The 14,334-nt window shown below is 47.3% G+C and overlaps 1 protein-coding gene across 3 annotated transcripts in view; it reads left to right on the forward strand.

The window, feature by feature from the left end:
• Positions 1-14,334, forward strand: part of PLCG2 (phospholipase C gamma 2) — a 201,715-nt gene that overhangs the window by 61,288 nt on the left and 126,093 nt on the right. For all 3 annotated transcript variants that reach the window (XM_073605904.1, XM_073605902.1, XM_073605903.1), the window contains exons 3-5: positions 8,852-8,995; positions 9,969-10,062; positions 12,164-12,211. In XM_073605904.1, the coding sequence (XP_073462005.1) occupies positions 8,852-8,995; positions 9,969-10,062; positions 12,164-12,211 (286 nt within the window). The remainder of the gene's footprint in view (positions 1-8,851; positions 8,996-9,968; positions 10,063-12,163; positions 12,212-14,334) is intronic.

Consider the following 14,334-nt stretch of genomic DNA (forward strand, 5'->3'; position numbering starts at 1 on the left):
AAAATCACTGAAAACTGAGCATGTGCAGAGATGCCACCACAGCTCTGCAAAACCCCTAGCTGAATTAGGGACATGGACAGAAGGGGGCGATAGGGAGCATCAGGATCAACCATTTTTTTTCCAGAATACGGAAAAGGGCTACTGAGAAAAAAAGTACCTCTTACTTGGCCCCATACTGATGCTTCCTCAACTTCACTGCGTCCGCCAGTCAGAGAATTCCAGCTTGCGTCTTGTGCCCTTTTATTTTATTTTTTATTTTATTTTTACATTTATCCTAATGCATCCTCAAATCTACTTCTTCTGTGTCAAAGAAAACCCTTTGATGTTATTCCCCCCCCCCCCAGCCGAATCCTTTTGTCTGTCGCTGTCAGGAGAGATGAAAAATACACCAATAATAGCCATAATCCGGAGCCAGAAAACAAAAAAAAAACATATTATTTTATTTTACGGCTCCTCAGAAGTCGGGTTGATGTCTGTTGGTTTTAAAAGTGGAATCCACCGTGAAAGGAGAGGTATTTTTATTTTCCCCGGCGCTCGTGTTTAACGTCCCCGTCACTCCTTCCATTGTTATGAGGATAGGAAAATAACGTTCTTTACACTTCAGCGCTCTAATTATTCACACACTTTTGTTTTATGTCTATGCTTTTTTTTTTTTACTTTTGTTGTCTCCCTTTTGTGATGTGCTTTACGTGCCGCAGTGGGGATGAATCACAGTTCACCGGGAAGGCGCTCGGGTGCGAGGCGTGTAAAAATTCCTTTACAATTGCCATAAATGCAGAATTTGAGACCTTTAATTCCGGTCTGTGACTACTTGACTACTTGTTGGCTCTCCAACACCTTCCCCTTGGATGTGGTTGAATATCATTTTTCTTTTTTTTTTTTTTAGCATCCTCCTAGTCAGCGCTGGCACTACCGCTAAGCAAACTAGGCAGGGCGCAGCCACAGCCGCTGGTTCCCTAATATTCCTGATCATCTGCCGCTGGATCTGCCACTGGAGCAATGATTGACAATAGCATGAGGTGGGGGCTCTGCCACTGTCCTAGGGGCAGGTAGTATGGTGGGAGTTGTGGGGGTCTCTAGGGCACAGCTGGTCTCCTCCCCTTCCTTCTCCTCTGACTCCATGTAAGAAGGGTGCCAGGTCTCCCAAGGTTTGGGGACCTTCTGATAGCGCCCCCTCTGAGGCAAAACAGCGGTGAGGACTGGTGAAGATGTTGCAGGTTAAGTGATGTGAGCCACAGATCCTTCCAGCTCCTCCACCACGGAAATACCTTTAGGGCAGTGATGGTGAACCTTAAATACTCCAGGTGATATGAACCCAAACACACTAATGTGCTATAAAGTGCAAAGTGCTGGAAAATACTGTATGTGATCTGAAATATATGTAAAATAAATACAATTCATGAAAAATAAATAAATAACGGTGATATTAATAACACCAGATGACGTCCTGTAAAAAAGCTGAAAAATAAAACAAAGCCTTTCAAGTGAATCCGCAGCAAACCACAGTGAAAAAATGGCAAAGAAATTATAAAATGCGATATGAAAAATACTGTGTGTAAATATGATGATAAAAAATCTCTGTGTCCTGGAAAAAATGAATACAGTCTGTGAAAATCTATTGCACATCAATCCAAAAATGTTCTTAATGTGGTGGTTCATCAAGTGCTCCCTGCCTTCAACTGCAACCCCATTCGTGCCCACACTCACCAGAGCGCCTAACCCCTGCAGGGGTAATAGGCGTGTAGATGAGGATCCAACAGTGATGGTAGTGGATGGTCCTTCACACGGATGCCGTTATCTTCCCCCTTTCCTTATGTACCAGGGAAATCCTCTTAATAATCCCCAACGATAGACATCCATATAGTGTAGGAAAAAAAGGAGCCTCATAGTGTGAATCCGAAAACAAAATTTATTATAAATACTAAAAACCAGTTTAAAAAACAAGAGCTGCACTGCTCCGCTGGCTGACTAAAGCCGACTTCCGCATCAGCAGCGTGGTAGCGGCGTGCGTTCCACCGCCTGCCTACCAGAAACCGGAAGTTCAGAGAAAACAGAAAAGACGTATTGCGTACCAATATGCCCCGTCTTACGCGTTTTGTCTGTGACGAAACGCGTAAGACGTTTCCGGTTTCTGGTAGGCAGGCGGTGGAATGCACGCCGCTACCACGCTGCTGATGCGGAAGTCGGCTTTAGTCAGCCAGCGGAGCAGTGGAGCTCCTGTTTTTTAAACTGGTTTTTAGTATTCACATTAAATTTTGTTTTCGGATTCACACTATGAGGCTCCTTTTTTTTCTACACTATATGGATGTCTATCGTTGGGGATTATTAAGAGGATTTCCGTGGTACATAAGGAAAGGGGGAAGATAACGGTACCCGTGTGAAGGACCATCCACTACCATCACTGTTGGATCCTAATCTACACGCCTATTACCCCTGCAGGGGTTAGGCGCTCTGGTGAGTGTGGGCACGAGTGGGGTTGCAGTTGAAGGCGGGGAGCACTTGATGAACCACCACATTAAGAACATTTTTGGATTTTGGATTGATGTGCAATAGATTTTCACAGACTGTATTCATTTTTTCCAGGACACAGAGATTTTTTATCATCATATTTACACACAGTATTTTTCATATCGCATTTTATAATTTCTTTGCCATTTTTTTCACTGTGGTTTGCTGCGGATTCACTTGAAAGACTTTGTTTTATTTTTCAGCTTTTTTACAGGATGTTATCTGGTGTTATTAATATCACCGTTAGCTATTTATTTATTTATTTTTCATGAATTGTATTTATTTTACATATATTTCAGATCACATATTTTCCAGCACTTTGCACTTTATAGCACATTAGTGTGTTTGGGTTCATATCACCTGGAGTATTTATTTTCATTTTTACTTTTATTGATTTGTATTTACCTTTATTTTTTATTGATTTGCATTATTCTTTTTATTTTAATATATGTTGAACATTTTTGAACAGTGCCAATTCCCCCATAATAGGATCTCTTTTGTCTGAATTCCACTGAGGTGATATTCTTTGCTGGGGGGGCTGCAGTTCCTTTTTTCCTAAGTGTGGAATAACTGGCCTTTATGGTGAACCTTGGCACCCCAGATGCTTTGGAACTACATTTCCCACGATACTTGTGCACTCTGCAGTGTAGTTGAGGATCATGGGAAATGTAGTTCCAAAATATCTGGGGTGCCAAGGTTCGCCATCACTGCTTTAGGTGCATACCACAAAGCCCCAGGCCTCTCCTCAAGCCTCAAGCTCTTCACAAGTGGCTAAAGGCCCACACACCACCTCAGACTGTGGAGGTTCCTCGGTGGGTGGAGCAGATGGCTGTACCTCCGATGGTCCTAGAGAACCACTTCCCTTTACTGGGTGTGCTGCTGTAGGTGGCGGCACCTCAACTGCCCACACAGATGGTACCTCTGATGCAGGCTTTCGACAGAGCTTGACCTCGCTGGCACTGGGGGATCGCTCAAACCCGTGGTCCATCGGGGAGCCCTGGTGGGTGCTATCCTCCTCCTTCATCAGGTCTGGAGAGCCCGGGTGTTTCTCTGCAGATGATGTGGCCACTATGGCGACCTTAGCAGACAATGTGCATAGTGCATTGTGTCTTGGTAGGGTACCAGGTAGTCACACAGAGCCTCCCCGACTGGAAGCACCTCAAAGAGGAAGGCCCCACAGCAGGCCCAAGATGTGAGAGCCGATGTCTGGGCTCCACACTCAGGACATACAAAGAGACCAAGGTTTTTGTGATCCCAGTGCGGCACACCGCCAGACCCCTTCTGGGCATGACACAAAGTCCTGTGTCCAGAGAAACATCACCCGAGCTACAGACTGTATTAATATTTTTTGTATTTATTTATTTTTGTTGGGGGGCAGGGGGGGTCCAAGAAGCTGGTCTTGCCTTGGGCTCAAAATAATCTAGCACTGGCCCTGTTCCTAGTGTAGAGTAGGCTGCTAGGTAAATTAAGTTAATCAAAGGAGCAGCAGTTGATTAATTAGGGCTGCTTAGTGTCTCACAGGCTGCTTCTCTGTTACTTCCCCCTGTCTTCTAGAGGATTCTGGAATCATAGTAAGAGGAAGGACGGGGCATGCAGCCTGAATATTTATGGATCTCTAGACAATCCCTGGGGAGATGTGCCCAGTTGATAGAGAGAGAGATTATAAATAGTCTGAGGCCTGGACAGTAGAGTGCAGTGTTCCTGGGTCCAGTCCTGCAGGAGGAGACCCCTGTGTGTTGGGGGGGGGGAGCTCTGCCTCCGGGGCTGGTTCCTGGAGACTATCTTCAGTAAACCACGCAGGTCCCAGCTAGGCTTAGCTGGGAGGCCTTTTTGCAAGATCAAGTCTTGCGATCCAGTTGGGTCTGGAAAAGCTCACTGGAGAGATCCAGGAGGAAGCTGGTGGGATAGAGTCCAGCTGTCCTATGGTGGGGAACATCTACATCTCCCTCACGCAGGTCCCAGCTAAGCTTAGCTGGGAGGCCTTTTTGCAAGATCAAGTCTTGGGATCCAGTTGGGTCTGGAAAAGCTCACTGGAGAGATCCAGGAGGAAGCTGATGGGAAAGAGTCCAGCTGTCCTATGGTGGGGAGCGTCTACATCTCCCTCACTAGGAAGAGCCTGGTGGATATCATCAGGAGGAAACTGATGGTCCTGTGGTCATGTGACTAGATGACCCCAGTGCTGAAGAATGGTGACTGTGTGTCGCTTTTAACTCTGGAAGGAGTACAGGTCATCGTCAGCAGCATAGAGATCCTGTGGGACATTCTTTTCTTGTGCAGCACAGCCAGAAGTTGAGAAGTCTTCAGGTTGTTCAGTTTACAGTTTATCAGGATACCCCTTGCTCCCTCTCTCTATGCAAGTTCATTGTTTCCAATAAAAACCCCAAAAGAAACCCCTAGACCGTTCTTTGGAACCAGTGGAAGAGTTCTGGAAATGCTGTGTGCCTGGCTGTGCGTGCGCTAAGTGTGGAAATAGGACCAAATTCACCAGCGGCCCTTTAGGGGGTGCACTACATTTATTGTGTAGAGTATTGTATAAAGACGCTTTAGTACTGGAAGGCAGCGTGTATCCTGGAAGGGGTTAAAACACCGCCAGCGTCTGCATCTATCAAAGCAGGATCTGGGTAAACTCTTGCTGAGCAACCATGTAGAAACAGTGTAAAGGAGAGAGGAAGTACCGCCAACAAGTGTAGTCGTTTTATTAAATCATAAAAGTATAAAAGCAAATGCAATCACATGAAATGAGTTATAAAAAATAGTAGCATGCAAAATTGTCCTGCAGGTGGCAGACGTCCTTCAAGGAAGGCGGAGAAGGTGCACGGAGAAGCCGTTTTACGAGGGGCTCTAGGGAGCCACTGGAGATCACCTAGCAGCATTCCCACTTAGCTGCACTGTGGTTGATGTCACGTCCTATGAAGGGGCGTGGCAACTCATTTCAGGGTGGCTTTGCCCCTTTGTTAAGGCGTTAAGGCTCGACAAAGATGCAACCTCAGCCTGAAACGCGTTGTCACGACCCCGCAGGGCGCGTGGCATCATCCACATACAGCGGCTTCATGTGAATGCATTTGCTTTTATTCTTTTTTTGATTTAATACAACTGCTACACTTGCACACAGTGGTGCGAAATCGCATTGCGGTGCGGCCCCCTTAACTTCAACTGGTGAGTTTGAATGGCATTTCTGCCTGCCAAACGCAACATGCCTAGTTAAATCACCACACCGCACAGCTAAGCATCCTGGGGGCAACAGTATGTGCTCAACAAGCAGTCGCCATGAGTGCTTGGAGGTGGAAAGCAGGGCTGTGGATAAGGGGGGTTCCAATGGCCCTTCTGTACAGGGTCCAGGTCAGCAGGGGGACCCAGGCAGCAGGGTGAATCAGATGTGGCCAGGGAGGGTGATTGGCATGGGCGGAGGGGCAATTACTGGAACCGATCCCCTGTATGGCTCTCTCTGCTGCAGCTGAAAGCCGGCTTCTTCTCCTCTCCCTCCCGCCGGCTTTCACCTGCTGCAGAAAGAGCCATACAGAGGATTGGGTCAAGTAATTGCTCCGCTCGCCACGCCAATCACCCTTTCTGTGCATCATATATTTCCCCCCTGCTGCCCATGCCCCCCCCCCCTTATGCTGCAGTGCTGCCGGCTTATCTCCTATCCTTCCTGCCGGAAGCTGCAAGCACACAATAGGACCCTTCAGGTTGGAGAGTGGTTATTCGGAATTTCTTCAGGTTGGATGAAAACAACGGCCCGGCTGTGCCCGGCTGTGCCCAGCCTGTTTCTGGGGAACTCATGGATGGGTGATGAGAGTCTAGGCCACAGCGCCGGAGGCGTCAGACTGTTCAGGCCCGACCATAACATTACATTCACTTTCTTTTGTACTGTGTACTGTGGTCGGGCGATATCACATACTCAGGTGCCTGCCTGGTGTTAAAACCTCAGTTCATGGCCGTTCACTACCCAGGCCGGTGCGGCCTACACGGCGTTCGGCTGAAATACTTCCTGTTGGAGGGGGGGGGGGAGCCGTGTCCTGTCAGAAACAGGAAGAGCTTCGTGACTGCCCATTATGTGTGGTGGAAAACCACTTCCTCGCCGTTCTCATAAACTTCTTATCATGAAGAAGCATGTACCATACTCCCCGAGAGACGCCGCTATTAAGCAGCTGGTTGGTTGGGAGCGGGCGGCTGTTTTCCGTGGTTAAAGCTGAACTCCGGGCAGATAGAAAAGAGGCAAAAGACTTTAGCTCTGTATTTATTTATTTATTACAGGTACCTACTGTATATGGTGCCAACAATTTACGCAGCGCTTTATATATATATTGTACATTCCCATCAGTCCCTACCCTCAAGGAGCTTACACTCTAAAGTCTCTGCATACACACACATACATACCAGGGACAATTTAGGATAAAAAGCTTATACAGTGCCTTAAAATTTTCCACATTTTGTCATGTTACAACCAAAAACGTAAATGTATTTTATTGGGATTTTATGTAATAGACCAACACAAAGTGTCACATAATTGTGAAGTGGAAGGAAAATGATAAATGATACAAATAAATATGTGAAAAGTGTGTGTGTGTGTGTGGGGGGGGGGGGGGGCATTTGTATTCAGACCCCTTTACTCTGATACCCCTAACTAAAATCTAGTGGAGCCAATTGCCTTCAGAAGTCACCTAAATAGTAAATAGAGTCCACCTGTGTGTCATTTAATCTCAGTATAAATACAGCTGTTCTGTGAAGCCCTCAGAGAACCTTAGTGAACAAACAGCATCATGAAGGCCAAGGAACACACCAGACAGGTCAGGGATAAAGTTGTGGAGAAGTATAAAGCAGGGTTAGGTTCTAAAAAAAATCTCCCAAGCTTTGAACATCTCACGGAGCTCTGTTCAATCCATCATCAGAAAATGGAAAGAGTATGGCACAACTGCAAACCTACCAAGACATGGCCGTCCACCTAAACTGACCGGCCGGGCAAGGAGAGCATTCATCAGAGAAGAGCCAAGAGGTCCATGGTAACTCTGGAGGAGCTGCAGAGATCCACAGCTCAGGTGGGAGAATCTGTCCACAGGACAACTATTAGTCGTGTTCTCCACAAATCTGCCCTTTATGGAAGAGTGACAAGAAGAAAGACATTGGTGAAAGAAAGTCATAAGAAGTCCTGTTTGTAGTTTGTGAGAAGCCATGTGGAGGACACAGCAAACATGTGGAAGAAGGTGATCTGGTCACATGAGACCAAAATTGAACGGTTTGGTGTAAAAGTAAAACACTGTGTGTGGGGGAAAACTAACACTGCACATCACCCTGAACACACCATCCCCACCGTGAAACATGGTGGTGGCAGCATCATGTGGTGGGGATGCTTTTCTTCAGCAGGGACAGGGAAGCTGGTCAGAGTTGATGGGAAGATGGATGGAGACAAATACAGGACAAACAGGTGCGCAGTCCCCAAACTGTTCCCACAAAGTTGGGAGCATGAAATTGTCCAAAATGTCTTGGTATGCCGACGCCTTAAGTGTTCCCTTCACTGGAACCAAGAGGTCAAGCCGAACCCCTGAAAAACAACCCCCACACCATAATCCCCCCCCCCCTCCACCAAATGATTTGGACCAGTGCACAAAGCAAGGTCCATGAAGACATGGATGAGCGAGTTTGGGGTGGAGGAACTTGACTGGCCTGCACGGAGTCCTGACCTCAACCCAATAGAACACCTTTGGGATGAATTAGAGTGGAGACTGCGAGCCAGGCCTTCTCGTCCAACATCAGTGCCTGACCTCACAAATGCGCTTTTGGAAGAATGGTCAAACATTCCCATAGACACCCTCCTAAACCTTGTGGACGGCCTTCCCAGAAGAGTTGAAACTGTTAACTCAATATTGAACCCTACGGACTAAGACTGGGATGACATTAAACCGCATGTGCGTGTAAAGGCAGGCGTCCCAATACTTTTGGTAATAGAGTGTATATACATTTCCTTTATTTGTTTATACAAATGTTTGGACTTTTATGTACATAGTGATATATATTTAAATGTTTGTTTCTCTGTTTATATATTTTTGGACTTTTATAAACATATTGATACGTATATTATTCTTTCTTTCTTTGTTTATATATATTTTTGGACTTTTATAGACTTTTATAGACATATGGATACACATTGATACATATAATCACACACATAGGTTGGACTTGATGGACTTGTGTCTTTTTTCAACCTCACCTACTATGTAACTATAGCAATGTGTATCTATATGTAGATAAAAGTCCAAACATATATTTAAGAAAAAATATATATATATATAAATAAATAAATAAATAAATAAATAAATCTATGTCCGTTTCATATGATGTGTTGCAGTGGACCTCTCAGAAATTAAGGAAATTCGGCAGGGCAAGAACTGCAGGGACTTTGAGCGAGGAAAGGCCTCCCGCCTGAAGGAGGATTGCTGTTTCACCATCTTCTATGGAAGCCAGTTTGTGTTGAACACGTTAAGTCTAGAAGGTAAGCCGTTCCTCATTAACCATTCACACTTTTAAATGTTTTTTTTTAGTTTTGGATGGAATGTGAAAGCGTTGGAACTCTTGCAAGGGTTTGGTTGCTGTCTGTGTCCCCGCTGGTGGATTTGTCCTGGTGGTGACCGCTGTTGTCACTGGAACAGAAAATGATGAGAAAACCGAAATGTTCCAGTTCCAGTGACATCTACAAATGAGGACACACTGGATGCCCGAGTGTGTTTTTTATTCTGTGCTCCCCTTCCTTCATTGGCTGAATGTTTGTAAACACTAGTAGTGTTTACACTTGCCATGGCTGTGATTAGTTCACAGCGATCACAAGGTACGGAGCCACTCTGATCTGCTCTGTACATTGTGTCTGTGATTAGATCCCAGCCATTCATGGACGCACTGGATACCCGAGTGTGTTTTCTATTCAGTGCTCCCCTTCCTTTATTGGCTGAATGTTTGTAAACACTAGCAGTATTTACGCTTGCCATGGTTGTTATTAGTTCACAGCGAATGGCAAGGTACAGAGCAACTCTGATTGGCTCTGTACATTTCATCTGTGATTAGATCCAAGCCATTAATGTATGCACTGGCAGCCCGAGTGTGTTTTTTTATTCAGTGCTCCCCTTCCTTCATTGGCTAAATGTTTGATAACACTAGCAGTGTTTACACTTGCCACGACTGTGATAAGTTCACAGGGCTCAATAGGTACAGAGCTGCTCTGTTCTGCTCTGTACATTGTGCCTGTGATTAGATCCTACCCATTCATGGACGCACTGGCAGCCCCAGTGTGTTTTCTTTTCAGTGCTCCCCTTCCTTCATTGGCTGAATGTTTGTAAACACTAGCAGTGTTTACGCTTGCCATAGCTGTGATTAAAGCACAGCGATCACAAGGTACAGAGCCACTCTGATCGAGAGAAAGATAAAAATCGATACAGATGAATGACTTTTTTTTTTTTCTTTGACTCTTGCAGCGGACTCTGTTGAAGATGCAGAACAATGGGAAGTCGGATTGAACATATTGCTGGAGGAAATTAAGAACGCCCCTACCCTGGCCATCATAGAAGGGTGAGAACAACTGTCTGATATATCGGCCTTATAATCAGGTTGTAGCAGCAGATTAGGAACTTTCTGTATTTCGGTGAACCTCGGGGCCTGTAGACAGAGGCGGATTGTCGTGCCTTTGAAGCACACCGGAAGGTCTTCAGTGGCATGATGGACCTGACGGCGGGCGGGTTTCCCAGGGGCTGGTGCCATTGGGTAGAGGGGAGGGAGAAGAGCGGACGCACGTCCTCGCTCCTCCCCCTCTTTGTTGCTGAACCGGAAAACGATGTGTTTGACGTCACTTCCGGGTCCGCCGATCAGAGTCCCCGACCAGGAAAGAATGAACTGCATTATATTCAGGGGTCACAAAAAAATAATCGCATAGGGGACTATCCCATCAGAGTCCCCCTATCCCATCAGAAACCCCCCTTTCACATCAGAGTCCCCCTATCCCATCGGAGTCCCCCTATTGCATCGGAGTCCCCCTATCCCATCGGAATCCCCCTATCGCATCGGAGTCCCCCTATCCCATCGGAGTCCCCCTATCGCATCGGAGTCCCCCTATCCCATCGGAGTCCCCCTATCCCATCGGAGTCCCCCTGTCCCATCGGAGTCCCCCTATCACATCAGAAGCCCTCTATCCCATCAGATCCCCCCTTTCACATCAGAGTCCCCCTATCCCATAAGAGCCCCCCCTTCACATTAGAGTCTTCTATCCCATCAGAGCCCCTCCTTCACATCAGAGTCCCCTATCCCATCAGAGTCTTCCATTCACATCAGAAGCCCCCAATTAAATTTGATTCCCCCTTTTTACATCAAAGTCCTCCATTCACATCAGAGTCCCCCTATCCCATCAGAGTCCCCCTATCCCATCAGAGTCCCCCTGTCCCATTGGAGTCCCCCTATCACATCAGAATCCCTCTATCCCATCAGATCCCCCCCTTTCACATCAGAGTCCCCCCATCCCATCAGAGCCCCCCCTATCCCATCAGAGTCCCCTATCCCATCAGAGCCCCCCTTCACATCAGAGTCCCCCTATCCCATCAGAGTCCCCCTATCCCATCAGAGTCCCCCTGTCCCATCGGAGTCCCCCTATCACATCAGAATCCCTCTATCCCATCAGATCCCCCCCTTTCACATCAGAGTCCCCCCATCCCATCAGAGCCCCCCTATCCCATCAGAACCCCACTTCACATCAGAGTCCCCTATCCCATCAGAGCCCCCCTATCCCATCAGAGTCTTCCATTCACATCAGAATCCCCCAATTAAATTTGATTCCCCCTTTTTACATCAAAGTCCTCCATTCACATCAGAGTCCCCCCTTTCACATAAGAGCACCCCTCCCTTTCCATCAGAGTCCCCCTATCCTATCAGAGTCCCCCTATCCCATTATAGTCCCCCTTTCCCTTTAGAGTCCTCCTTTCACATCAGAAGCACCTCCTTACAGCAGAGCCCCCTTCCCTTTCCACCAGAGTCCCCCTATCACATCAGAGTCCCCCTTTCACATCTGAAGACCCTCATATCCAAGACCCCTTCCTTTCCACCAGAATCCCCCTTTTCCATCAGAGTCCTCCATTCACATCAGAGTCCCCCCTTTCACATCAGAGTGTCCCTTCTTTCCATCAAAGTTCCCCTTTTACATAAGAAGTCCCCAATTACGTTTGATTCCCCCCCCCCCCTCTTACATCAGAGTCCTCCTTTCCCATCAGAAGCACCCCCTCACATTGGATCCCCCCTCCCATGGAGGACTCTGGAGGACACCAGAGTCCTCCTATCCCTTTAGAGTCCTCCTTTCCCATCAGAAGCACCCCCTGACATCTGAGCCCACCTCCCTTTCCACCAGAGTCCCCCTATCCCTTTAGAGTCCTCCTTTCCCATCAGAAGCGCCCGCCATTGTATCGGAGTTGCTGAGGGCCAGGTAACATCTTGTCGTTAACCAGATGTGGCCCCAGCGGGTCATAGTTTGGAGACCCCCTACGCCACACCGCAGTCTTATTTCCGTTATCCTGCAGTCCTGATGAACTAGCTGCGACACATCATGCTGCTCACTATGCCATTATGTAGATGCAGGTGTACCGCGGCTGTACATGACTGAGCGGAATTTTTTTTTTTTTATTGTTGGCAGCTGGCTGAGGAAGCAGGTTTACTCGGTGGACCAGACCCGGAAGAACAGGTAAGGCGGCATTCCTTTTCTGATGTCACATTCCCGGAGTGTCTGGCTGAGCGTTCACCTCTCTCCCTGACAGCAAAACACGTTCTCACCGCAGAGATCCGAGGCGGGGAGGTGTTAGCCGGCCTCTGCCTGCTGTGTGTGTGAAGGCATTGCAATAAGGAGCTGTGATCGACACGCATCCGGAAACCAGCCATCACACACAATGCAGTTCAATTCAACTTTAGTTTACTCTTTGTTGTCTTTTTTTTTTTTTTTTTACAGTTTAAAAGCCTAACTGCATAAATAAATGAAATGAAGACGGTCCCCCCCCAGGCTGATGCAGAATATAATGCTTGATTCTCTGTGACCTAACACGGAGGACTTCCTTCCCGCCCCATCACTGATGTCATCACATACAATCTATAGCAGGCCCTTTCGGGTCTGGTACAGATTTTAAGGGGAACCCCATGCCAAAATTTAAAAAAAAAAAAATCAGCATAGCCCCCCCCCCCCCAATCCATCCCACGCCCCTATCTGAGCATGCAGCCTGGCAGGAAAGGAAAGGGTGGAGACAAGCGAGAAGCCCCCCCCCCTCCAACCATACCAGGCCACATGCCCTTAAAGCGGAACTTCAGTCATTTTTTTTTTTTTACCTTTCCATCTATTAAATCTTCTGCCCTTGTTGTTGTTGTTTTAACTTTGGATAGTAAAACATTTTTTTTCTGCCAGTAAATCCCTTATACAGCCCACTTCCTGTTTCCTGTCTGGTCATGTTACATGACTGAGTAATTGTCATTCAAAGTGTGACGGCGCTGAAAGCTGAAAATTGGCCTGGGCGGGAAGGGGGGGTGAAAGTGCCCGGTAGGCAAAAGGTTAAAGAGGAACTGCAGTCTGCTCACATCATTTGTAATAAAAACATCTTTGCCATTCTGAAGCTTCCCTCCAACCACTTTGCATATTATTTTATATATACTGTGATTCTGTACTTGCCAAATATGCTGCAGGAAATCTCCCTCCGCTGAGTCTGGCTGCAGCCATTTTTAATGTGGGCAGCTGAAGCTGCTGCCTGTTCACTTCCTGGATTTACACAGACACACAGAGGCACACCTCCAGCTCCGCAGCTCTCATTGGCCCTCTTATGGCTCATCCCCCCTCCCTTCCTGGAAAACTCTCATGAGAGAGAGAGAGAGAGAGCGCTGTGCATGATGTCATAATCCTAGGCTAATGACCAGACAAGAAACCGGAAGTGGGCTGTATAAGAGCCCTTTCACACTGGGGCAGGCGTTGGCGGTAAAGCGCCGCTATTGCTATTGTTTTAACCGTCGGTTAAAAACCACCGCAAATTGCCTCTGCTGAGGCGCTTTGCCGGCGGTATAGCCGCGCCGTCCCATTGATTTCAATGGGCAGGAGCGGTGAAGGAGCGGTATACACTCCGCTCCTTCACCGCTCCGAAGATGCTGCTGGCAGGACTTTTTTTACCGTCCTGCCAGCGCATCGCTCCAGTGTGAAAGCCCTCGGGGCTTTCACACTGGAATGAAAGCAGCGGCACTTTCGAGTCGGTTTGCAGGCGCTATTATTAGCGCAATAGCGCCTGCAAACCGCCCCAGTGTGAAAAGGCCCTAAGGGATTTACTGGCAGAAAAAAAAATTTGAATATCCGAAGTTAAAACAACAACAAGAAGGGCAGAAGATTTAATAGAAGGAAAGATGAAAAAATGACTGAAGGTCCGCTTTAAGGCTCTATTCACACTAGTGAGACTCCAAAGTCGTGTGATTTCAAGTGCGACTTTGATGCGACTTTACACTCTCTGGCACTCAGGTCGCAAGAAAGTTGCATCAGAGTAGTGCAGGGACCTTTTCAAAGTCGCTGCCACTTTAGGTCGCATAGATTGGAATGGGTGCCATTGAAATGAATAGTCCTGCGGCTCGTCATGTGACTTCATTTGTCCAAAGTCGCATGACAAGTCGCACTAGTGTGAATGGATCCTAAATCAGGCGTCGAGGAGGCGATTTATCGCCTTCTTACCGACTGTCAAATGCCCTCCAAAAAAGCGATTCAGCACACGCTCCCCGCACAAAGACCGGCCTGTTAAAGACAGTTCCTTGTCCAAGCTAAAGATCGGACGCTGGGCCCACCGGCTACCA

Source organism: Aquarana catesbeiana, linkage group LG11, assembly GCF_042186555.1.
Source record: "Aquarana catesbeiana isolate 2022-GZ linkage group LG11, ASM4218655v1, whole genome shotgun sequence".
NCBI lineage: Eukaryota > Metazoa > Chordata > Amphibia > Anura > Ranidae > Aquarana > Aquarana catesbeiana.